Raw genomic sequence first — 27267 nt, 5'->3', positions numbered from 1 at the left:
CACTAATAAAAAAAAAAATCTGCCATTGTTTATGGTTGTAGTCTGATAAAGTAAATTTTGTGTTAAATTAATAGCTATGTCAGTATCATTTAAAAGTTATCATTGTAATTTTTGTACATGCAGAATACTGTACTTGACAGCTCTCCAAATGGATGCCATTATAATGAAGACAAAAATGTGAGGGGGGAAAAAAAGCCTCACATTCACACACCGGTGGTCGACTGCTGCTATGCAGGGCATTGCCAGGTCCTGCAGGGACCAAATCAGGGTTCCGTGTCTTGCTCAAGGACACTTTGGCATGATCACCAGGGGTCAAGATTGAATCCATAACCTCATAGTTGGCAGATGGCCACTCTACCACTGAGCCATGCCACCCCAGACAAGTAGTATGAGAATGGCTAAATGGATGTGTTGGTCTGTGGTTGGTACATAAGATAATTTACAGAATGTTCCAAACATCAGTAAGCCACATTATTGTCATTGAGATTGAAAGGATATATATATATGTATATATGAAATATGAATGGTTCTATTATACAGTCAGAGACAAAAGGGTGGTGACGCTTTAGAACAGGGGTGTCCAAATGTTTTCTTTTGATGGCTGCATACAGAAAAATTCAAAGGCCCCTTTGTCCAACTTTATTAAACACACTAAAACCAATAAGTCAGTCCAAGTCAAGTCAAGTCAATGTATTATAGTTATTGAATTTTTTTTTTGTTGGTATTATTATTTTTAACACCCGCTATATGTGATAGGACAAACAGTTTTGGGACTTTCCCTGTAGCCCCGTAGAATAGCTCCGCCTCTGCCTTGAGCAGATCGCCACATTAAGAATCAAAGCAAGACTAATCGGTAATAAGATGACAATATTTCAAGCAGTGTTTACTTGAGGATCACAATGTTCACAAATAAGACTGTAAAAATTGTTTTAAGTCAAATTTAGGACCACCCGATAGGTTTGTCAAAAGTTGGTTTTATTTTTTATTTTTTAATTCATTTTTTTAGATATGCTAAAGACTGCTAGAAAATTGGCGGCTAGCCGAAAGTGGCCCCCGAGCCATAGTTTGGAAACCACTCCTTTAGACTCTTACGGAAGAAGTTGAATATTTAGTCATTTATGAGTTCTTTTCCATGAAATGTCTAGTCATAATAAAACATCCTGTCATTGTTCGAGTTAAGAAATCCAAGTCCGCTAATCATTCATGTGAGATAACTTACTGTAATTTAATTGATTGGTTACAATTTTATTGTTCCTTTTTGTTAAATGAGTCATATACAGTAATTTTTTTCAGAAATTGCGACAGATCCCAGGTGTATTAATAATAACATGTCTGTGATCAATGAATATAGTAGGACACTTTCTGACCTCTTTTTTTTTTAAGTCTTTATAATTCAGCCTGTTTGGTGATCCTGTTATGCAAATGAGTGTCTTTAGACATAAAGCATGTTACCTACTGGACCAATGACAAGTATGAGCTTCACTACGACGTAAAGGAGGGGTTTAGGTAGGTGAGTGAATGAGGCAAGCTAGCAGCTTCTGATTGTGTGGAGGGGAAAAAGTGAGCACCTATAAAGACAATAAAAGCATTTTCATATGTGTCATCAGTACCACATTAGTATGCGGATCTGTGCCAAACACAAATAGCCCCCACCCTCACGTCACAGTGCAATCAAGTGTGTGAGAGTTATCAGAAGCTGGCGTTGTTAGCCAAAGCTAATCTGTGCATCCAACGGAACTCAGCCCTAAGGTCTTCTTACCTTTTGGCTTTGACATCGTGTTTCAGACATACGGTAGTATTCTGGCAGCTGGACTTGGTCCATTGCTTGAAAATGGCTCTGTATATTCACACAGCCAAGTCATAGGTGGAGAAACTAGTTTTAGGATTTATTGTGTTAATTATACAATTTTAAAAGGATCTCTTGCAGCCACACTATCAGATATAAGTCGATTACAGAAAAGTTACAGTTAATGAGAAATAATCACTTCATAGCCAAGAAAACCAGTGCTAGGTTCGAGAACCATTTACATATGCATAGAGTGAGGAAGGCTCACAATGACGATGTTCTGTGGAGGTTGGGTTTTTGTTTGTTATGAGTGTTCTTGTTTTTGTCTGTGGTTGGTGTTTTTTGTCTTGTGTTCCTGGTTCCTTCCAATGTCCAGTTATGTCTAACCACGTCCACCTGTGTGTGTCTTCCCTTCCCCAGGTGTGTCTCATAGTGTTGGTTAAGTCTTCGTCACAACTAAATAGCCATTATCACCGACGAGTAGCCTTTGTCACAGCCAAAGCCATCGCCACAGGCAAGTCATCGCCACAGCCAAGTGGTCCTTAGCACAGCTAACCAAGTTGTCCTTGTCACAGCCAAGAAGCATAGCCCCAGCCATGTCAAGTCACTCCACAGCGAGTCAAGTCAAGGCAAATCAGGTCCTGTCACATCACGCTCCGTTCCAGTCATGATGACCAGTCTATTCACATCCTGTCCAGTCATGGTGACCAGTCTGCTCACGTCCCATCCAGTCATGATGACCAGTCTATTCACATCCTGTCCAGTCATGGTGACCAGTCTGCTCACGTCCCATCCAGTCATGGCAACCCGTCCAGTCACATCCCATCAAGTCATGGTTATTGCACTTGATTCCTGTTTCCCTGCATTTGTGTCCACCTTCCCTCAACCACTCACGTTCCTCCCTGACAAACTCAGCTGTACATAGTAGAACTCGGTCAGAACTGGCCTTAGCACCTGTTTGGCGGATGCAGTTGAGTGCGAAATGGTAGTCAGCTTGAGTATTTGAAGGCTACAGTATATGTTAGTCAGCTTTGCCACTGAGGGGCACTGATTTCCCAAGGTTTAGATGGTGCAATCCTCAAGTCATTGCATTTGTAAATTTTCAAACAGTTCACTCTTCCATTGTTTGACAACACGGTTTTTAATAAAGTGGTAAACCATTTAATATATGATCTTGTAAATAAATGTAGTCTTGGAATATGTGTATTAATACTCATTTATCACTATGTTGGATCAGTTCACCTTTTGACCTATGGTGTACTCAAGACTATACACTTATGGTGTTCCACAAGTCTCTCAGTCTTCGGTGACCCGAATTTCAAACAGAATTAAAAGCAAAAGTATTTTTTACTGAATAGTAAAATGATCATTTTGTTCCCCCCTCCCAACCCCCTACGTTACTATTTTATAAATAACCATACATTCAGAGTGTGGCCATCCCAGAACAAGCACTTTTCACAGGCATGCTCAAGCTAGTCACCGGTCACTGTCTGCCACTGTTTACACACTGCCCATGGGAGAGTATAAAGAGCTCTTTCTCTGCTCTCACTTCAGTCCTCTAGTAGAAGCAAGGGAAGGTTTGCTAATATTATTTTTGGGCGCGTTTATATTTCATAGCAATATAGTGCATTAATGCCTTCTATCTTCCATCAATCAGAAGGTGATAGAGCTGAAAGTCTCTTATTGGTTGCTAATCACTATTTTGTGCAATTAATGGTATGATGTGAAAAACCTGGCCATAAAGGGTGCATTTCATGCAGCTCATTCAATGTTAAATCCTAAAGAAATACCAAATATTCGTAGGATTGTTGACTGTTGCCGAGTTTTAAAAGCCCCGATTTTTCCATTTCCATACAGTGCGTATGTACATACATATAAATGTATATGTGCGTACAATCATACTGTGAGGATCCAGATGCAGGCATGCAGGAGGTTAAAACAAAAAGGGATTTTACTTCCCAAGGAACAAACTAAGAGGTCAACAAGGGACGTGGAAAAACTACTGTTAATCAAAAGACAAAAAAATCAGATACTAAGTAACAAACTAAACTCACTAGAATAACCAAGGTAAGGACAGGACGATTGCCAAACAATTAACCAACAAGAACTGAACAAAAGACAAGAGACTAAGGCCCCGTCCAGACGGAAGCAAAGCCGCCTTTGTTCCTCAAACAAATCTCGTACACACAGAAGCATTTCAAGATTTGCGTGTGTCCAAAAGAAGACGCTGAGGACGTTTAACGGCTGTAATGGATATGCCAAGTCTGGAGTGGCGCTGTAGCGCAGCCACAGTGAGTTAACGGAAAGCGCAGAAGAAGAATCAGCGAAGAAGTCAAACACTTTAATTTTCTAACTTTATTGCAATCTACAGAATAAACATGCATGTATCAAAACAACATGAAAACGACAAACACAGGAGAAGTGACTGGCGGGTGATTCAAGTACAACACCGCTTAAACGTTAAACGTGGGAATAAAGAAGCAAAATATTTTGCTGCAAAAGCATAAGCAAGCTAAGGAGGCTGCGCAAAACGACTACGACACGGCTATCCGCCATTGTTGTTGACAGGCTGACGGTTCGCGCGCAGTCACGCGAGAATTAGCATGCAGGTCATCAATCTGCGACAATGCGTCATCATCGAGCTGCGACCATTACGTCATCACTGAATTCAAAAGTGATCGGTTTCAAGCTCCGAGACCACGCCATCGTGTGGACGAACGGCTTAATGGTAAGAAACTTGTGAGGATAGATACATTGAAACTGACTTTCGCGTGGACGGGGCCTTAATACACTAACACTGATTGACAAGACGAGACACACCTGGGCAAAACACAAGTGGCAGGTGGCACTGATTGGTTGACACACGAGGAAGGTCAGGAAAACACAGGTGGATCACATAAAGCTTGACGAGACAAGGGAAGGACACAGGGACAACATAACTAAAACAGATGACACAGACAAAAGACAAACAAACCAAACTACGACACATACAGCATAACACAAAATGTAATAATTCCCCACTTTTTCTGCTTATATCCAAAATAAATTATTACATAATATTGACATGGAAGAGGCAGTCTGGCAGCCAGGCATGCAACAAGCTTTTTATTTGTCTCCGAAACGTGAGAATGTCCTACTGTGTGAGAACACTGTTGTGTCCTCATCTTGGTTGGCTGCCTGTTTTTTTGTTTTTTTTATACCTAATTTGACTCCCGTCATCCACAAGAGAATACTCCTTACATGTACATCAAATATGTCGAGTTAATGGGAAATTCACAGTAGTGCTGGGAGGCATGAGGTGATTTGTGGGATCAGTGATGAATTTGATTGCTTCACTTTTTTTTTCCTGCAATGCGGTAGTTCTTCATCTACTGTTTTTCTCTTTGCGTTTGGGCCACTTAAAAAAGATGAATTTAAAACTATAAGTTGACACCTGGTATGAGAGGATCTCTCAGAATGAAAACATAGAAAGTCAGTAGGTGCATTTGCAACTCAGAGAAGAGAAAATTCATGAATTCCAAAAACAGTCTTTTGGAAAGATCCAACGTGTTCACAATTGGCATGCAGGCTTTCATTGTTTAAAAAAAAAGTGCTCATTTGACCAGGTGATGATTGATTGCTGGCTTTAGCATTGGTGACGAAAAAGCAAGCTGAATGTGGATCGAAGGGTTACTGTGACATAATGATGGGTGGTCTTACTGTGTGCAGTGGTGGTCTTCAGACCTTCATGAATCAAAAGATATGTTGATACTGTGGGTCGTCCTGAGTACAATTTTTTTGTCAAATCATTTGTCATTCTAAATCTCAAGGGACTACAGATAAAAAGAAAAGAAAAGCCAATAGCTATAATCTGTCATATTTATTCATGTAAATGACCATTAATATGCACTGTCCCCTAAAAATAAGAATCTATTCTTCACCCTCTAACCTTTGTGTTTCTTCAAATGTTGTGTTATGGGGAACATATAGATGTTAGTTCTTTATATCTTGTGGTAGCTTACAGGTGTACATGAGTAAATTATGATTTAATGGGAGTTAGCAGCCTAATTGAGGAGAATACCCTGAGGCTTAACTAATTTTAAATAGCTTAATTTAGTCACTATAGTATGCCGAATGCTGAGGACCCTTATATGATTTGGACCTGAGAACATGTCAGCCCAGTAGAGAATATGTATCTTTTAACAAGATAAGTTTAAGAAGAATGCTATCTAGGTTAATTAAGTTAAAATGATAAGTTTGAATAATAGTTCACCTCAGTGGACAAACTTTGATCTTTGGCTGCCCTGCAGAATTGACCTACGAGCCTGTATTGGCTTTTGAGACTCCACATTCGAGGACGTGGGTGTGAATAAAAGATATGCTACCCATGTCATGATGGACGTGAGTAATTGAGGGATGGCGGACCCAAGTGCAGGAAAATAAGGCAGTGGAACAGGAATCAAGTGCAATGCATGGTACTTTAATGAAACATATGGAAAAGGGTGAGCAGACAACCGTGACTTGATGGGACGTGACTGGATTGGTTGCCCTGACTGGACAGGACATGACTGGACTAGTCACCGTGACGGGAGGGGACATAACTAGGCTAGTCGCCATGACTGGACAGGTCGTGACTAGAATGGTCGCCGTGACTAGACAGGACGCGATCAGACTGGTCACCATGGCTGGACAGGACGTGACGAGACTGGACGCCATGATTATGACCGTGACTTGACTGTGGCTGTGACGAAGACGACTTCGGCTGTGACGAAGGCGACTTGGCTGGGACAAAGACGACTTGACTGAGACAAAGACGACTTGGCTGAGACAAAGACGACTTGGCTGAGACGAAGACGATTTGGCTGTAACGAAGACAACTTGGCCGTGATTAGGACGACTTGGTTGTGATGAAGACTACTTGGCTGTGACAATGGCTACTTGGCTGTGACAAGTAGGAGGACGTGGTTCCACATAACGAGATAAGGGGAAAGACAAGAAACACAAAACAAAACACTGAACACTCAAAATCAGACAAAATCCCAATCCCACAGAACCGAAACGTGACAACCCAGAGATATTGGTAGACTTTACCGTTGTAACGCACCTCTCGCTAACATCACTCATCATTTAATTTTGACCCTGAGTCATAACTACTTTGTAATGCTGTCACTCTGTGGTGGATGGTCTATGGTGTACAAATCTGCAGGCAACATTCCTCGCATTCTGCCACATCCCTGGATTGCTGATCTGCTTTCACCCTTGAGTCTCCTCACACATTGGGTGATACGTTGTTTGATTCCTGAACATTTTTTTTTTCATTTTGTTTTATTACCCAGTCTACTTCAAACTTTTCACATATCTAACCAGAAAAAAAAAAGAACAGGAACCTTCTACTGGTTTAAACTTGAGTAAAGTATTTGCAATAGCTATGGACCATCATTACCATTAATCATATAGAACAGCTCCAGGCACAATTGTGTGCACTGGACAAAAGGAAATGATTTGAACTGACATCCGTTTACATCCGTCCGTTCATATTCTGTACTGCTTGTTTTCATTAGTGTCGTGTGTAACGTGAGATTATCCCTGAAGTCTTCAGGTGAGAAGTGGAGTACATCCTAGACTGAGTATTCACACTCAAAGTCACACCTATGGAGAATTTAGAGTCGTACATATATGGGGGGTTAGGAGGGAAATCGGAGCACCTGGGGGAAACCCAGCAAGTGTGGGGAAAAAAATGCTATGTTCCAACAGAGATTGGAACCCGGCTCTCCTGTCTGCGAAGACACAAAGTATATGCTCAACACAATAATCCATAAAAGGCCCTTTCACACTGCGGTGAGCAAGGTTGAGCTGACAAGTAGCGTATCTGCGACATCAGATGGCGCGACCATGGTGTCTGGTCGGAGCTGGATTTCACTTTCCTTTCTTTTCTTTGGTCCTTCCTCGGGTCTCCTGACGGCCTCACGACTCTGGCTGGAAGTGTTCGGTTTAGGTGAACGGTTTGGGATTTTTTAATAGGTTTTAGGTGAACTAATGAATACACACACACTCGCACACATGCACGAACACCCGCACATACACACACTCACCAACATACAAAAAAAAAAAAAAAAGAGCAATGATGATGACATGTCAAATCGGTAAAATTACCGAATGAACAATACTGAGCTCTCCAGAAAAAAAAAAAAAGATGGCGCGACCAATAGCCGAGATGTTAGCTGAGTGATTTCAGAGTGCTAAACATCAATATGAACAATAGGCGTAAAAATATTGTATTTTTGTAATGTTCTGTGTTAATTGTAATTATCTCTCACATCCATATGATTCTGTTTTAACTTTGAATTCATCCTTCCTCTTTTGTAGAACAAGATGAAGCTTTTATTCCCTCCAGTGTTTCTGAGTCATTCTGTCTGGCAAAGCACACAAGCACAAACTTGCATAAAGGGGATGTGGATGTGCAATAAACCTTTTAACTTGCTTAGAATCTGACAATAAATGTAATTATAATGAAATGATAATTGTCAATATGGAACATCTGCAGGCCAGATGAGGCTCAGATGCCCTCACATGTTTTTCGGTACAATACCTTATTACATCTTATGGCATGAATCAAGCTGGATTACATTCGCACGAGCATGAAATACTGTAGTTCCGTTTCAACAGCATGTCTGAGAGTTCTGTACAGAAACTTTCTGGGGAGTGGTCTTATTATTATTATTTTTTATTTATTTAATTTTTTATTTTTTTGGAGAGCTCAGTATTGTTCATTCTGTGACATGTCATCATCATTGCTCTCTTTTTTTTTTGTATAATTTTTATTTTTATTTTTTGGGATGTGGGTGAGTATGTGTATGTGCGTGCGTGTGAGTGTGTGTGTATTCCTTAGTTCACTTAAAACCTATTAAAAAATCCCATACCGTTCACCTAAACCGAACACTTCCAGCCAGAGTCGTGAGGCCGTCAGGAGACCCGAGGAAGGACCAAAGAAAAGGAGTGGTCTTATTAAAGAACATGGTCATCATAAGAATACTTTATTGATAAAAAAAAAGAAAGAAGTAACCTACTAGAAGCAACTTATGTCTTTTTCTTCACGTGCCTCCAAAAAGATTGTGCAAAAAGAAAAAAAAACTACAACAATCTTGTGAATATTTCAATTATTTTGTGATTCAAATTCAATGAGAGGGTTTGTAACGTCTTATCGAATACTCCGATTTTAGTCCTGTCTTTGAGATCGACATTGCTTCTTTTATTTTGGAATAATTGTTTGACTTTTTTTTCCAGAAACTTAACTTCCTGCCGTCGTGCCTCCGCCTGTGTCCTATGCTCATTCTCGTGTATGAATAGTCTGCATTTTCTCCTGTAATGTGTTAGATCGTCTTGTCGTCTGTGATGCCTGCCATTGTGTAAACCCCACCCCCCATGTTGCCCAGAGTCTCTGCTATTGTTTCTAGTGCTTCAATTTTGCTGAAAACTTTGGTTGGTTTGATTCTCTTTAAACCAACTTGGCTTGGATGTTGTGTTGTTGATGTTTTGTTTTCCAGATTTGCATTTTTTTTTTTCAGGTTTAGACTTGCGATTCCTGCGTTGGAGTGATTTTCATTTGTACATTGGAAGATTCCTCCTAATTACTCAATAAATATGCTGCTTTTTAAAAATGTAACATGTGAATTGTGCCTTGGGTCCTTTTTGCATCATTGTCAGTATTTAAAAAACAAACAAACAAAAAAACAACAACCACAAGATTATATACCGGAAGTTTATTGAAGTTGTCAGACCTACATTCAAAGCAGTAGGACCCTTCTTAACCATATGCGTCATCACAAGTTACATGTCAAAACCCACAATTATATTGACCAACACCTATATATATATATATATATATATATATATATATATATATATATATATATATATACATATAGCAGTGGCTCTCCAGTCAGTTTCAATGGAAGTTGGAAATGTGTTGCCATACTATCACGAAATGGGGGGAAAAAATTCCAATCCGAGCGTGACTGGATCTTTTCATACCTCATTGCTAGGCAAATTATTATTATTTTTTTTTAAATCTGACTAAATTCAGTTTAATCTTTACGCTTCGACTACATAAGTCAAAATGTATCTTAACCTTTACAAAATGTGGACCCCAGTTGCCTTTCAGTGGTTGGTTGCTGGTTCATTTGAGAAGAAAGAAGGATCTTATCAGTCTTTTCAAAACCGTTTACTTTCAAACATGTGACACGTGGATGTCTTACACGGGCAAACTGGAGGACTTAAAAAGTAACAAGTGAGGCTCTGTATTGGCAAATGTTGAAAAAGCAAAACGCTGCCTCTCTCTACCTCACACACGCACACGCCTACATGCTGAATTAAAAATGTAATTGAAATAAGCAAAAAAGACAACTGATGGCAGTATGAGAGATGTCTTCATTCATTTGTGTCTTCATTTTCAAATGTATGCGCTGTATGTATAGAGTGTGTGTCTGATGTTGGGGGATGGCAACAACAACAAACTTATTCTGGCCTATAATACTTTATATTTGGAAACACAAATATTGGATGTTTATAGAGCCAAACGTGTAGTCTTTCATAGTTTTGGGGAATCTCATCCTGCTTTTTTTTCAAACCCTTCTAGCTTGTACAGAGGGAAGGCTACTACCCGCTAGACAGTAAACGCAACTTGTGTCCAACCTCCAAGCTTTTAAATGGACTCTTTCACCATTTGGAGCTATGAATGTGTTGGGTATTTTCAACAACCTTAATGGAAACTCTCAGTTCCTGAATACATCATATCATCTGCAAATATACCACAGAGAAATTGTTGTCCTAGAAAGAAGCTGGTTTACTTTGAGTGGGCGGTATATTTTCACGTTTATCATATTCAGCTCAAGACATTCATTTTTTTATCACTAAAGTTTGTACTGTGGCTATGAACAGAATATACAGCATGCCATTGTTAAAATGCAACTTATGCCAAATTTAATGCTTTCGAAAGGAAGGCATTCGAATGAGGCAGCCGCATCCCATCGTCTCCCTGCCTGTCTTTTTGACCCTGTGCATGTGAGTGTGTGTTTGACAAAGTCGATGTGTCAGATTGGTGTGGAATGCCAATAAGTACTAACCCGGGTCTCAAGTCTCCTCTTTCCTCGCTCACTGAACAGCTGTGATCCTCAAACGCTAGCAGTTGTCAAGCGGAAGCATACAAGTCACGCTAATTGTTTGAAGAGTCTAATGTTTGCAAAAAAAAAAGGAAATTGGGACTTTTGTCTCTAAAAGTGAGGCATTTTTAGCATTTGCCAAAAGCAGTCACGGGAGATAAATGGATAAAAAGATAATTTGTTCACAAAAAGAAAAGGAGACATCAATTTATGAAGAGACCAGACAAATGTTTGAATGACTACTTCCAACAACTACGGCGCCGTATTTGAACCACCTTAAAATATGTATTTTTTAGATAGCGGGGGCAATATTCCGAGAAAAAAATCTCGTAAATTTGCCACTGTAAAGTTGCAGTAAAAGAGCTTTATAAATAAAGTTTTGACTGATAGATAGATAGATAGATAGATAGATAGATAGATAGATAGATAGATAGATAGATAGATAGATAGATAGATAGATAGATAGATAGATAGATAGATACTGATAGCTAACTAGCTAGCTTGCTAGCAGATAGATAGATGATAGATAGATAGATAGATAGATAGATAGATAGATAGATAGATAGATAGATAGATAGATAGATAGATAGATAGATAGATAGATAGATAGATAGATAGATAGATAGATAGATAGATAGATGCTAATAAAAGTTAGCTATTCAACAATTTGAGCCCCATCTCCCCACCCTATCCGATTTCTAATATGCCCCTGCAACAGTTATGAGCATAACTAACACCTTTATGTCACCAGGGACAGTGAACCGGTCCGGGCGACTCTTGTTATGTTATTCTAAGTGCAATTAAATCTACCAGAATCAAGGTTAAGTCAACCCCAAAAATTGTTCTTTTACCTTGGCTCTGCAGTTTTATCCTTTTTTTTTTTTATCATGCCACTGCGTACATTGGACTCATTTCCACTCTCTCTCTCTCTCTCTCTCTCTCTCTCTCTCTCTCTCTCTCTCTCTCTCTCTCTCAGGCAGCCACGCCCCTTCAGCATCTCTCCCTTGCCCTTCCCATTCAATGCGTTACGTTGGATAGAAGAAGGAGGATCAAGTGTCCACGGTCCCTCCCATCACCTGTGAAATTTCTGAGTCAGTTCACGGTGAAAGGGGGCATTGTGTCCCCCTGATGAGGAATGCCCTTGCTTCGCCCCTCAAAGAAAAGGCTTCATTTGGCCAGGAATTTGGAGGCATCTTGAGAAGTGTTACAGAGTTTTTCTGTGGGCTGGTGATAGGAAGCAGAAGACTTCAGGCTAGCTGCTATATTCTCAATTGGTAATAGGCCTACTTCTATGTCAAATGTGCCCAAAAGATAACTGGAAGCTATGAATAATAATAATAATAATAATGATAATAAATAAAATTGATGTACAATGAACTCATAAGTCATTGTCATAAATTTGGCTGCCATTGCGTGATTTTCCTTATGTACATGTATGAGATCTTCTGGCTGAGCTTATTTATATTTTATTTTGCATGCTATAATTTGAGCCGTCTCACTGGAGCGTTTCGTTTCTGTACTGCTGATATTCCATGTGCTTAGGTCGACACCTGGTGGTTAAAAACAACATTAAAGTGCATAAAATGGCAATTTACAGGACTAATAGCATAATTATAAAGGCAGGAGCTGGTGGATTAATTCATGTCTGTCTCCTCTATTCTTTACCTCGTTTGCCCCATTTTATTTTTATTTGTATTTTTACTTCCTAATATATCAATATCATTTTAAAGTCAAATTCCCAATTTGTGTTGCACTTAACATTGGCAATGAAACTATTGTTTTGAAGAGTGAAGAGAATAACTTCATGACAATTATTTTTTCTACTGCTTCTGCACAACATACATTTCAGTTTTAGACTTGAAATACTGAAATAAATGAATGAAAATTATACAGTATTCAAATGTATTGAGATGCACTTCTATTTTTAAGGAATTGCCTAATGCCACAAGGTTATATTCAGTATTAGTATGCATTTATTGTTTTTGCGGGTATGATCAAATATACTTTTAAAATGTATGTGTGCAAGTGTTTAAAAAAAAATAGATTACACTAAATCTACTTACCTACCTGTGACAATTTTACTCTAAAGCGTTAGTGTGGTATGAATGAAGCCATGACTAACATATGACAATTAGTTATTGGAAATATTTCTTATTTAACCTTTAGAGAAAGACAAGGGTGCCCTAGGATGTCGAATAAATACTGGCTGTGCATACAGATCCGCATATTATCAAGACATCCAAACTGACCATGATGTTCCATTTTTGAACGAAGGGGGGCGACAGTGTGCACTTACTGCGTATCTACTACCCGTTTTCTGTCAGAAGAAGAGCAGAGCGGAAGTTGATTTACTATTAGCGTGATACTACGGCGAGCTAGCGTAACAACCAACTAAAGGTGAGTTTTCAATAGGTTTGGGTTAAAAAACAAAACAAAGAAAACTAATATGTGTAACGGAAATGTGAATGTCGTGGCAACAGCCTTATGAAAAAGCCGAGGTGATTCGTTAATACATCTCAGTGGTCTCATATTCGCACTAATGCATCTTGGCATTGCCATTGATTGTTGTGTTAAACATCACTACTTTCTGATGAAAGCAAATCGTTTGTTTAACACTGCTGTTGAAAATGGAAAGAATCCCGTCTCACAACCCCAAGCTCCAAGACAAAATACTTACTTACTTAGACATAATACTACTTACTACAGCATGCTTTTGGCAACAACCAATTTTAGCTGCAATGCTTGTTGTTGCCTCAGGTACAGTGGTGATGAGAAACAGGAATGGATAACTGTTTTGTTTTTTTTCTTCTGAAGAAAAAAAAAGAAGGAATATATAACTATATTCTTCTGACCTGCAGAGAAATGGACTTGCCTGAGGAATCTACCGAGAAGCGTGGAAGCAAGACACTGTTGGTCCGCCATTTACCAGCCGAGTTGAGTGGAGATGAGAAGGAGGACCTGCTCAAGTATTTTGGAGCTCAGTCCGTCAGAGTTTTCTCAAACTTTGGACGTATGGTGGGTTCAATTCAATTCTTAGTTTATTTCAAACTAATATTTAACAAAAGCTGCACAGTTATGAACATGCCCATTCTCAGTCGTTTTTTTTTCTGCCCACAGAAACACACAGCATTTGCAACATTTTGCAGTGAAAAAGCTGCAGAAAAGGTGAGCCTCGAATTACAAATACAGCCATTGTACCATGCATATTGTATTCCACTTTGTCACGACACTTGTTTATTTTCCAAAAATCTGTTCAAGGCTCTTACTCGGCTCCATCAGCTAGAGATTCTCAATCGAAAGCTTATAGTGGAATTTGCAAAAGGCCAAGATAACATCACAGTATTAAAGGATCCACCTGTGTCAGATAGGTAGGTGACTACATTCACTCTCAGAATACTCCTTGTTCTCGAATATACTCATTTATGGTAAAATTCTAGTGAAATCGAATCAGACATCTGAACTATTTGTTTCTTTTTTTTTGCCAACAGTAAAAAGATCGACAAGGAGGCACAGAACAAACTAGAAACTAAGCAGTCAAACGCTGCTCTCATAGAGACGGGCATTGCTCCAAGTCTTGGGTGAGTGTTGAACATATGTACATACGTTTTACAGATTTAGCTTTTTTTTTTAATGATGTGATCATTTCAAATTACTTGGAACTTGCTATAATTTTACATTTAAAGTATTTTATTTCAGGTAAGTGTGACACTTATTTCACAATCCAGGGTCAAGTTATTTGAAAGAAAAAGAAAATTATGGTGAATTTACCTGACTTCACTGCAGGCAGTGTTGGTTCACATCAGTGTGATTCTGCATAATTTCAGGACCGTTTCTATTGAAGTGCTTTTTTTTTGTTCTAAAATGCGATGCATGAGGCACATTTGAAATTGACTTTTAATACACCCTGCTATTCTTTTCATTGAAAGAGTGTTCCATTGTTTTGTACAGAGTTGTGCGTTAGAACGATACATATTGTAGATACACTATAAAACGTCTATCATGCCATATATTTATATATATCCTCTAATTTATTTTCCTCCTCTTTAACGAAACTTTTACTGGATAAACGGTATTTTATTTATTTGCTCTATATTTTTAATGGTATTTGGACACTGGATATTTGTGTTTCATTATATTTACAGTATATAAATTCATTTATAATCATTTAATTGTGTGGTTTATATAAAATCTGTTTTATAAATAAATGAAGAACAGACGACTGGAAATAGCTTTTTATTCCATGTAATAATAATTTTAAAAAAATCATTAATTCTTATTTATATTTGTCCATAACACACATCGCCAGTTTTGCAATTGTTAAATTGTTTATTGATGTATGAGTGTTACTGTTGTACTGTACCCCTTTTTATTACTGTTATTAATTTTAATCCATTAAATTATTTACCATAAAAGATACTTTTTTTCACAAACATCTGTAACCATGTTTATTTAAAAAAATTGGTCTTATGATATTGATTTTCCATGTATATCATGCAATTAAAACATGACAAATGAAGTATTAATACATTTTGGACAATGTGAAATAATTATCTGATTGTGAACCTTAGAATACATAAAATTGTATTGTTACACAGTTACATCAATACATAATTAAATTGTGGTATTTTATGGATAAATGACTAATTCATTGACTGTAAAACATTTCTGCCTCTTTCTCAATTACAGGTTGAAATACCAGCAAAATCCCACATTGAAGTATTTGTACCCACCTCCTTCGAATAACGTTCTGACAAATATAACACACACCCTCTTGTGTGTGCCCAAGTTTTATGTTCAAGTGAGTTTGCTTTTATGCATCATTTATTTTCCCACCCTGGAAATCTTTGATCTGCAAATGCTCTTTTTTTTCTCAACTGTATTTTGCATTCTGTTTAAGTGGTAATTTGTAACAAAAAAACAAAAACATCTCTGCATGTTTAGCCTTGAGAGATTAGCTATTATAAAATGAAAATATGAGGTCTTTGAACTGCATCCATTTCCTTTAAAGATTATCCAGCAAACATTTACCTTTTTAAATTCCTATTTGCGCATGTTAATAATAACCATAAGTGGGAAGCATGAGTTATGGGTTTAACATTTCCCGAGGAGCCGAGCCGCCTAGATTTTCAACGCTGCTGTTTGCAGCTTTCGCTTCTTGGTGGCGCTCTTGTGTCGGAAGCAGAAGCAGCAACTGCATCGACCCCTCCTCGCCTCTCTCACACTTCTCACCTCAATCTCTCCTTGATCCATGCATTTCAAATGGAAAGCACAAAAGCTGTGCAATCTCTTTTTTTTTTTTTGTGTGCGCTATTTGTTTCTATATTTGCTGGTATGAACCACAACACCACTCTTTACTGCTGCATTAATTTAACAGGTTCTGCATCTGATGAACAAGATGAATTTACCGTGCCCGTTCGGACCGGTCACTCCCAGACCCCTCCTGGTGAGCTTGTTTTGTCAGGGCTTGGGATTTCAATTATTTATCATTAAACAAGTATTTAGTTATGCCATGGAAGCAGTGTTATGTGAAACAGGAGATAAATTACAAGGCAGTTGAAGTCAGTTAAGTATAAGCTCAGTCATAAAAAAAAAAAAATGTCTCTTGCAGTTTGGGCATCTGCCTACTGCCCCACCCATCCCCATGGCGCCCCCATTGCCTCCTGGTCTCCTGCCCACACCATTGGAGGAGATGAAGATGTCATCTGACGAAGAATCTGAGTATGAGAGTGGAGATGAAGACAAAGAGAGGTGAGAAGTCAAATGCTCATTTGAGACCAGTTGATTGTACTTCAAATAGACATCACAAGTAGTGCTGTCACTACAGAATATTTTTTTTAGAATCGATTAATCTAGCTATTATTCAATCAATTAATTGACTAATTTGATTCATTTTAATTTTGCATTAATTATTGGAAACACATTTTTCCCCTTTTATCAACTAGGCATCAGTGTTTATTTCGTATTTCGTATAGCGATTAAAAAAGGGGGATGTTGTACTATGTTACCGGTTTGGTCATTGTTTTCCAAAGTAAAACCCAATGTTTGCAAACAGAAGATAATCAGTCTTCTTCTTCTACAGAAATCAGTGAACAAATACTGTTGATATGCTGAAATCAGAGGATTTGGACAATTTAAAAAAAAAATGGCTCCAAATGATTACTCAATTATTAAAATAGTTGTCGATTAATTTGATAATCGATTACCTGTCAATTAATTTTGTCAGCTCTAATCACAAGTTCACAACTTGCGTCAAGTCATCTGACCAAACTCCGAAAACAGGTGAGTTATAATTAGTCGTTAATTCTAATAATCAACTGTGATGTCATTTTCAGTCGACAGCAAGTGACAAAATGGCCGCCCCCTGAAATAAAAAAAAAACAGGTGGATTTGGCTGTTCAATTCATATTTCACAAACACAATATTAATTAGATAGACGGCTATAGATGTCAAAAATTCATTTGAACTATTTCTATTAGTTTAACATTTTTTTCCACTTTTGTTAACAAGAATATGGAAGAAAATATTGTACTGTATAGAACAGACATGGGCAAACCCCGGTCCGCGGGCCAAATACGGCCCGTTATGCGTTTCAATCCGGCCCGACGAACTTATCCAATAAGGCTAGAAAAAAATTCAATTTTTTTTTTCTTTTTTTCCCTCAGCTCAGTGGGCCGAGTGGTTAGAGTGTCCGCCCTGAGACTGGGAGGTCGTGGGTTCAATTCCCGGCCGGATCATACCAAAGACTATAAAAATGGGACCGATTGCCACTCTGCTTGACACTCAGCATTAAGGGTTGGAATTGGGAGGTTAGATTTAGGTAAGGTTTTATGGCGTTATTTCGCTTCTTTAATTACGAGGGCGCAGAAAATAAAATCGCTGGCGCGGTCTCACGTAAAGTGAAGGACTGCTGTGAGTGACGGGTGCAGCTGGAGAACGCGCTCTCCAGCTGCAGCAGTACGAGCAGTGGATGACTGGTGTTGGGATCCACTTCCCTCAGACTCCTGTGCACATTATGTTTTACACCAGAGTCACTGCTGTGTAACTTCTACGCACCCGGAAAATATGATCACTGGGTCGGGGTCTCACTGATAAGCTCGTTTACGCACAGAAGGGGGACAGAAAGATACGCAGGGCACATTCATAACAACGTTTGCAATTTATTAAAATAAACGGGAGAATGACAGTAAGCTTAACTCAAGATAACTGATTCATAAAATACAATTCTTCCTGGATTTGGACATTTACAGCAGGAGACGGCACGGTTTTGTGTTGAACACAGCAATAATGTCCTGATAGTCCAGAGAATCGGTCAATTCTTTTTTGAAAGAAAGCAGGGACAAAGAGTTCAGTCTATCAGTCAACATTGTGGCACTGTTGCGTGTTTTGATCCTTTTGACAGCTGAAGATAGTCTTTCTACATGTTGTCATGGGTGAAGTGAGGAGCGCGCATGCAGGAGACTGTTGATATTGGTGAATACATCCCCAGGGCGTGCGTCGAGCGCTTCTATGAGCGTTTCCTCGTTGGCTTTTGGCTTCTTTTTGAGCTGCTGCACAAACACCGGGTGCTATGCGTCCCCCACGGAGATGGAAAAGTGGTCAGAGACGGATTGGATGTACGCGCTTTGTCCTCAGCGCGTGACAGGCAGCAGCGGCTATCATGCAGCCGCATGTGTCACACGTACTGTGGGCCCGGGTTAAAAATGAGTGTGCCAATGGAAAAAAATTCTTTAACTTTACGCCTTGAATTGAAATCTATTAATAATAGATGCAATCACCAGGTTTGACAGATCACAGTGTATGTGCTATTATAATCTATTTACATTTCTCCTCCCACTTTGCCAAATAGTGTGTAAATGCCGCATCTTGCATATTCATTAAGGCAAACGTACTACCTGGGTTAGGGCTATTTTATAACAATAATAATACATTTCATTTAAAAACAGCACCTTTCAGAACACCCAAGGTCACTTTACAAAGCATAAAAACAAAGCAAAAGTTGAGCTAAAACAATAAAAATGAAGCTATTGGAAAAGCTGTTTTAAATAAGTGGATTTTGCACATTTGAAAAACGCAGTCCTAAGTGCACACTATAAGTAAATTGGGTTGTACATTTATCTGTGTGTTTTTACTGTGCTATGAGGTCCAAATGCTCCTGGTCCGGCCCATCTGTCAAAATTTCAAACCCATTGTGGCCCGCAAGTCAAAAAGTTTGCCCACCCCTGGTATAGAACATAGTGCAAATAACTTTTTGGGTTAACTTTCCCTTTAAAATAAACCTATGGATAACCTCTTTAGTTTTGATCATGTGAATCCTATGGACAGTATTGTTTTAGGGACCGACCTGAGATGACATAATTGACAGTATACTCAATATGTGCCATTCAGAAGTTTTGCTAATGCTTCTCACACTTTATTTGAAGCGTGAAGCATTAAAGGTGCATGACGTTTTTTTTTTCCTTCTTCTTCTAATGTGCATTACTGAATGCATGTCTTGTTTCCAATGCTGACTTTGTTTCAGGATTGTTCGTCTGATGGGTCAGGTCAACCAAGCGTGCAAGAGACCCCTGAGACCAAAAAATTCTTCCAAGAGGAAGAAGCCCAAGATCAAAGATCTACTCTATGTGCCCAAACCAGACTCTCAGAGGTACAACAGAACCACTTGTGCATGTCCTCACACATTCATTCAGGCTCACAGTCTGCTTTAAAAAAAAAGAAAAAGAAAGCCTCTAAGGTAGTATGTTTTTGGTCACAAATGCAACCTGGTGATGGTTGAGGGAAAGAAAGTATTGCCCTTAATGGCACACCACAATCTGTCTTAGAAATTTTAGATGCCCAGTGTCTCCTGACTGCATTTGGGTGGACTGGGAACCGTTCACCAGAAAATCTCGGGCCCCTTATGTCACGCAGGAGCCCGATTTTTATTGCGGGTTGCGTTCAGAAAGCATCTGTTTATATATGTGGCGATTGCCTCTGCTGTCTTCAGGGCTCCAGTCGTGCAGCCATCAGACGTGTTTGAGCAGCCCAACCCCGCTGGACCGAAGAAAATAGAATTCCACATTTCGGTTTCAGAGGTGGCAGCCAGGGTGGATGGAAGTGGGACGCAGTGTGATGAAGGTATGCATCTTGGATTGCTACTTAAATGTATCCATTATTAATCTGAATTTCATATTTATGTTGAACTGAGACTGGAGCTTTGAATATTCTATACTTAAACTCAAACTAGACTGAAGTGTAATTTCACATCCACTACAGTAGGTGGCAGCGACACTCTCATTATCGTAGTGTATTAGCTCCAAGTTTATTTTTCTTGCACCAGGCATGCATACACACACCACCGTTTCTTTATTTTCTTTAAGGATACTTTTAACAATTTTATAGACAAATCATACTATCTATAGTTGCAGCGGAGAGCTGGGAGGGGCGAGGAATGTTTTTTTTTCTTCCTGGGGGCGTGGGGGGTTATCCCAATTGTGGTTATTGAGTGTTTATAATAATTTTGTCAACTATTATTAAACAGAATTAATGTTGTGAAATTTGTTAAGCACGAGTTATCAGGTTTCGATTACATGTAAAGATGTTTCTTACAATCAGATTTGGCCCAAGAGCGGTTTTGACACGTGTGCTATCCGTGGGACAAGTCACAACAGCAATAGTGTATATCACAGCAACAGCCATCTTGCACTGAAAAGGTGTTGCCATTATCAGTGTGAGGAAATGTCATTTGGGGGGAGGTGTGGGGCGAGGGTGGGGGGGGCGGGGGTACCGTCTGTGTTACTTGTTGGCTTTCCCTTTTTTCCTTTTTATATTTATTTTGACACCTTATCTCTCGCTACAACTTGACTCTCCAGCAAACTCCAGAGAAGTAAAATAGATCTCAAAGTCAAGCGCGGCAGATTTCCTAAAGGCGTGGAGGGAAGATAAATGACGACAGGTGGCTTTTTGGATTAGTCTTGTTTTGTCTGATAAACAAGCAATTTAAATGAAAAGGAAAGGGGTGAGGGGAGCAGATAAGTGGGAGTAAATATAAAAATGCTTTGTTCCAGTGCAATCACGATGGGTAATAACTTTTTCTCCTGCATAGTTTTGCTTATTTTAATTCCTTGTCGTACATGTGCTCGTGTGCCCGTCTCAGGTCTATAATTGTACCCCCTCCCCCTCCACAATATATATTAAAAAATGGGAGTGATACTTATTAGGGGTGTGCCAAAAAATCGATTCTCATAAGAATCCCAATTCTCATTTAGTACTATTCAGAATCGATTTTAAATGTCCCAAAAATCGATTTTATTTAAATAATTTTATACTGTCTTGCCATTGTCTGGAGCGCTGTTCATGTTGTACCCGGTTTGGCCACTGAGGGGCAGTGTGGTTCCACGCAGTCTAATACACTTAAGTTAAGCCACATTAGAGAGTAGAAGGAAAAAGTCACGATCAAGTAATAAAAGTAGGTTTTTTTTGGAGTGTGAAGCTGTTTTTTTGAATGATAAAAGTGCCTCGAGTAGCGCGCTAATTGGCATTAGCGAGTCAGACTGGACTAGATCATTACAATTCCTTGCACATCTGTAGATTGAAGCAAAAATCATTGTCAATCAAATCATTTTGAATCAAAAGTTGATTCTGAATCAAATCGCAGACCCAAAAATCAGAATCTAATCGTGAGACATTCAAAGATTCCCACACCTAATTCTTATACTCGGTTTTTAAATGACTGGTTTTTGGCTCCTTCAACAGCCCCCGTTTATCCTTCAGAAATGGATGACACAGAGGTTACCCTCAACAACAAAATGGAGGCTGCAGAAGGATTTGGCAAGATCTATCCCAGCATCCTGTCGTCGCAGGAATGTGAGGAGCACAGTGACGAAGAGGAGGATCTCCCCTCGGATGTCATCTCAAGAAAAGAGCTTGAGAAAGGACGTCTCTCAAGAGACGGTAAACAAGGAGATGACAAAACACACATACGCACGCACCAATATGACCTCAAACTCACTGTTTCTTCCTTGAAAACAGAGATAAAAAGGATGTCGGTGTTTAAGAATTATGAGCCAGGTGAGCCGACCTGCAGGCTGTATGTGAAGAATATCGCAAAACAAGTGGAAGAGAAAGTAGGTTCTTTTCTGGCGCTTGACCCACTTGCGGTTGTCCCGTTGCATTTTACTTGCTGAAGTCATCAGATTGCTGCATATTTGAATGTCAACGTAAAAGAATCTCATAATTAGCTTTGCTGCATCAGTGCGCCTCTGCCCTTTCTGTTCATCATTTGTCTTCCAGGACCTAAAGTACATCTACGGGAGATACATTGATCCCTCATCAGAAACGGAAAGAAACATGTAAGTGTCCTTTTTGTCACTGTCAGAGACAAATTAGTTTAGTTGTGAGGACTGATTTGATAAAATGGCAGCTGAAGAAACAAGTCTTGTAACCATCTCCTATTCATCAGCTATTTTTGACTCGAGCAATTTGTCACTTTCTCTGGAGAGATTCTAGTAATGCATGCTCACTGTTTTACGTTATTAAAAAATGATCCAAGCTGACACGCAGATCAGCAGGGATGTTTTATATGTTTGAGCATCAGCCGTACTTTTTAAATGAATATTCCACCTGGGACGTCAAACTGAGCTTGTGTTTGGTCGAGCGCCACACTTTTAGGTTATGTTCACTTATAATCTGTCACTCTGGTACGCATTGCACACATTTGAGTCTGGTTTGCTTAATTCTCAGCCCCCATAAAAAGTCATGACTTTAGTCGAGCACGACTTTTATGTATTTTGTGACAAATATGCTAATTTTTCAAACCAAAAGTCCTGTATGCTGTGTTGAATACAATTTTCTTTTTTATATATATTTTTTAATCAGCTGAGATGTCACATAAAGCATCTAAAATTTATTTTGTTTTATTACTTTTTAAAATTTATTTAATTTTTTTAATTATTTTTATTATTTTTTAATTTTTTTTTAATTTTTATTTTTCTCCAGAAAAAAAAATCTAAAATTAATTTTAAATGCAAAAGCACATGTCTACGCGCTAGTGCAGATATACTGTACATTACATCCAATATAAGATTTGTGTTACAATATTTGCCTTTTAAAAGATGATTTATAATTTGAGTAAGCATTATTCTAGCATGTGTGTTTATTTTGGCTGCGTACTGTTGCATGCAGTGCAATTCTACACCACAGTTGTCAATGTTAAGAGTCCAAAGTGAGTACGTGACCCAGTATCGACATTTTGTATAACGGGATAGTATTAAACAGGCTGCACCAGTGGCAGCGATCACAAGCTTTATAGCGTCATTCTGTTTGCAATTGAAAGTATCACTTCCGAGTCTGAGGGCTCTCGCGAGTGCCGTTTACGATATGGCAGGCTGTTTTTTTTTTTAATAGAAGAAAATGTAAAGCTTTTCCATTTCCTGCCATCCATATTTTTAGGTCTTATTGGGGTGCCATAAAACACCTGTAGTTAGAGAGCAAACACTTTTCTGTCTTTCACTTTTTGCCCAGATTCCCAGATGCGTTCCCCCCCCCCCCCCCCCCCAACTGGCTAGATCAACCGTGAGTGTTAATGGCGGTCCCCCTGCTTTCCGTTCCTTTGCCAGGTTTGACGTGGTGTTAATGAAAGAGGGCCGGATGAAAGGGCAGGCCTTTGTCGGACTTCCCAGTGAGCAGGGTGCAGAAAAAGCCCTACGGGAAACCAACGGCTATATTCTCTTCGACAAACCCCTGGTGGTGGTATCCTTTTTGTTACGCGCTCTGTTGCGGGCGCTAATAATGTCCCAATGTGGTCAGCTTGTCACCTAATTGGTCACGGGTAAAAGGCTACATGATTATCTCTTATAACAGATATGTAATTTACTTTGACTCTTGAAGATGTACTGTTAATTTTGATCATCAGGAAACACCACTTCGTTAAGACCAGACCTTTTCAAAAGTAATATATCAAAAAAAAAAAAAAAACATGGATAGTGGCTGTAGTTTGGACATCCTTGCTGTAAACTAGAAGCACATGACTATTTAAGTTGTCTCCATGGAAAAGAAAATGCTTTATGGTGAGAGTGTAAACATTGACCGCATTTTTTTTATGTTTAATGCCCTTAACTGATAATTGCAGCAATTTGCTCGATCAGCCAGGCCAAAACAAGACAATAACGATGCCAAGAAAAGAAAACAACGATAACATTTGCAGGTGAGTTTTGTTTAAAAAAATAAAATAAAATTATGCAGTTGTATTTATTCAACAAAAATTGTTAAAATAGCCTAAACAAACAAAAAAAGTACCGTACAGGCCAAAAGTTTGGACGCACCTTCTCATGCAATGCCATTTCTTCATTTTCATGCTTTTTTACATTGTAGATTCTCACTGAAGTCATCAAATATGTGAACACGTGGAGTTATGTACTTAAAAAAAAAAAGTAAAATAATTGAAAACATGTTTTATATTCAATTTTTTTCCCAAATAGTCACTCTTTGCTCTGATGATTTTTTTGCACACTCTTTGCATTCTCCCGATGAGCTTCAAGAGTAGTCACCTGAAATGGTTTTCAGGCAGTTTTGAAGGAGTTCCCAGAGTTGAGAATGCCTAAAGTGTGCAAAGCCGTAATCAGAGCAAAGGGTGGCTATTTTGAAGAAACTACAATATAAAACATATTTTCAGTTATTTCACCTTTTTTTTTAAATTTTTTTTAAAATACATAACTCCTCGTGCTCATTCTTAGTTTTGATGCCTTCAGTGATAATCCATGATGTAAATAGAAATGAGATTAAAGCCTTAATGTGTGTCTAAACTTTTGGCCTGTACCGTATGTTACCGTATTTCCTCAAATAGCGGGCTTTTGCATTAAGAGACGCCAAGCCCCAATTAATCGACTGTGTGTCATTAAAGGTGTACTCAACACTAAATCAACCTTTTGTTGTTGTTGATAAACTGGTATCTGCTAATGCTGTCTACATAAATGTCATTATTTTGACATTTGAGTGCATGTTTGTTGAAAGCTTGAATTTGGGACAAAAACCGTGTGCTTGGCGCCATCTTAAGGTTAAACACTGGGATAAACACAATTTGGCTGTTTGTCCTCTCATTACACGAGAAGTCAGTTACGACGTCGAGAAGTCAGTTGCTACGTCACTTGTAAAGTGTGACGTAGTCGCTCTTCCGCGCACCGACCGTCTCGTACACGCCTCCTTAAATGCCTTCTTAGCGAGTTGCTGCTGACAATCACAGCCAGACCACGCCCAACGCTCTCCCCATTCGCAACTCATCGCTCCTCCAGTTAACTCCCCCTTTGAACACCGATTTCAAATCTTAGTGAGGGGCGGAGCAAGAGTTTGATTTTCTGTTGAGTTACCCTTTAAATTGAATGACCAAGCACAACACCTGAACCATGAAAAAAACTGATTGATACACCGTGCTGATGTGTTTGCGTAGTTTTTACGTTTGCGTTAGTAACAACTGCTAATCACAAAGCGAAATGTAATCTAAATATAGTAAACAATAAAAATCTAATTTGTGGAAGAAAATTTTTATAACAGACTTTTTAATATAATTACATGTGGTCCTTTGTTTATGGTGGCAATGCATGTTTTATAGGGGAAGTCAAATGTATTCTGGTTAATATTGCGTTAGTGGAATATGAGTTGAGTAACAAAATCCAGCCGTTTTTATGCATCTCAAGGGGCGGCCATTTTGCCACTTGCTGTCGACTGAAGATGACATCAATGTTGCTCAGGTCTCAAGCAACAACCAATCACAGCGTAATTTCAGAAAACAGCTGAGCTCTGATTGGTCGTTGCCTGAGCCCTGAGGAACATTGATGTCATCTTCATACAACAGCAAGTGGTAAAATGGCCGCCCCCTGAGATGGATAAAAACAGCTGGGTTTTGCTTCATAACTCATATTCCAAAAATGTGATATTAATCAGAATGTCATGTTTAGACTAGTAAGGTCACATATAACACATTATTGTCAAGAAATGTTTAAGGTTGACTTTCACCTTAAGGTTGCCAATCGCACAATGAACTACTTACCGGTGTGGCGCAAGACTACACACAAGAAGACACCATTTTCCATTATATTGTAAATTGTAATCATAGCCTAGAAGAGTATTTATTGGAGTATCTACTGTAGTTGTGACTTTACCACTGCGTTAATGTAGACTTAATTCACAAATTTGTTACATCACCGCCGGAACTCTGTTGCAAACGGGGCGACTCCCTGTAATAGTAAACGGAAGGAAATACAGTATTGATTTATTTTCCTGAATTGTGACAGAGTTCACATTGTCATGCTCTCTTTTCAATTTGTCTTTATATACTTCATTCATTCAAGATTCCAAGGCTTGAATTTGTGGGCCAGCAGAACCATTTGTATCCTTATTTGAACATATCCTTTGGAGAAACAAAAATCTAAAGTAAAGAGGACAGTTCTATTTGTGGCACCATATGTAGTATTGACCTTTTAAGCACATTGATCTACATTTAAAAGGACAGAGCGCTTTCTTTTCTCTAGCTGCATTCAATGAATTTAGCATTGTTTACTAAATGTTGTTTGACCATGTTTTCTACCTCGTCTGGCTGAATTTCAGGTGATGATCATCAGAGGTTGTCTTCAGCTTTTATTTAATAAAAAAATATTTTTTATTAAAATGAGTTCATGTCTCTGTTCAGTGCACTAACCCGCATATCTACATGTTACGGGTACTTTTCATTCCGAAACATCGAACTTTAAAAGAAATGCAGACTGGAAGAGTATGAAATAGAGATGGTTGGCTGGTGGCATCTGCAGTTTAAACAAAAAAAAAAGAAAAGAAAAGATGACTGCAGAAAGAAGGGGAATAAAGTCTGCAAACAAACCAAATAGAGTGAAGTCAGTGGGAAATTGCTCCAGCCGCTTTAGCTTACCTTTACAATCCTGCCTCGCCCCACCTGTGTTATTACAGAGCGTAAACCTCAGAGAGTGAACTTTCCCCCTCAGCAGCTGTCATATCAGAGGATTTGGAAATCAAATTGTTTTTGTCCTCTGTGCGGGGTGAGCAAGACTAGGAGTGTAGGGGGGTGCACGTCAAGTTTGAGATGTTGTCTTTGAGATATACGATTGCTGACCACTTGTGTTGTCGGTGACCACTGGAAGTATTTGGATGTCACAAGGGCAGTTTTGTTGTTAAGTCAAACATTTTCTTTATAATAATATATTCTATGCACCCCTGCATTCTAAACTCAGCATTCTGATTAATACTGTATTTGTGGAATATGAATGTAAGGAGCAACATCCACCTGTTTTTATCCATCTGTTTCGGTGTTCATCTCCTTCAAGCAATTTGCACTGTCAATGTGTACACGTCTGTATATATATT

General features: G+C 38.8%; 1 protein-coding gene across 3 annotated transcripts; it reads left to right on the top strand.

Moving 5' to 3' along the window:
- Positions 1-13199: 13199 nt before the first annotated feature.
- Positions 13200-26568, top strand: rnpc3 (RNA-binding region (RNP1, RRM) containing 3). Of its 3 annotated transcripts, none has more exons than XM_077555101.1 (16): positions 13200-13320; positions 13782-13938; positions 14041-14088; positions 14182-14291; positions 14412-14501; positions 15610-15721; positions 16298-16366; positions 16532-16671; positions 19442-19567; positions 19907-20037; positions 21655-21852; positions 21931-22025; positions 22192-22250; positions 23517-23649; positions 24029-24103; positions 26500-26568. In XM_077555101.1, the coding sequence occupies exons 2-15, from the start codon at positions 13786-13788 to the stop codon at positions 24092-24094; spliced, it is 1530 nt and encodes a 509-aa protein (XP_077411227.1). In that variant the 5' UTR covers positions 13200-13320; positions 13782-13785; the 3' UTR covers positions 24095-24103; positions 26500-26568. The 3 variants fall into 3 exon arrangements, with proteins under 3 accessions (XP_077411227.1, XP_077411228.1, XP_077411226.1); XM_077555102.1 differs by lacking the exon at positions 26500-26568 and adding an exon at positions 26244-26493 and having other exon boundaries at positions 21673-21852; XM_077555100.1 differs by lacking the exon at positions 26500-26568 and adding an exon at positions 26244-26493.
- Positions 26569-27267: the final 699 nt, after the last annotated feature.

Source organism: Vanacampus margaritifer, chromosome 20 (assembly GCF_051991255.1).
Source record: "Vanacampus margaritifer isolate UIUO_Vmar chromosome 20, RoL_Vmar_1.0, whole genome shotgun sequence".
Taxonomy (NCBI): Eukaryota; Metazoa; Chordata; class Actinopteri; order Syngnathiformes; family Syngnathidae; genus Vanacampus; species Vanacampus margaritifer.
Note: the sequence above shows the minus strand (reverse complement) of the source record. Positions and strands in the feature narration are given on the sequence as shown.

What these genes read in the sequence shown, in the direction of transcription:
- rnpc3 (XM_077555101.1), top strand. Translation starts at nt 13,786, where the DNA reads ATGGACTTGCCTGAGGAATCTACCGAGAAGCGTGGAAGCAAGACACTG. An exon ending in AGGACGTCTCTCAAGAGACG is followed by an intron (nt 21,853 to 21,930) that starts GTAAACAAGGAG and finishes CCTTGAAAACAG; the next exon opens with AGATAAAAAGGATGTCGGTG. An exon ending in CAAAACAAGTGGAAGAGAAA is followed by an intron (nt 22,026 to 22,191) that starts GTAGGTTCTTTT and finishes TTTGTCTTCCAG; the next exon opens with GACCTAAAGTACATCTACGG.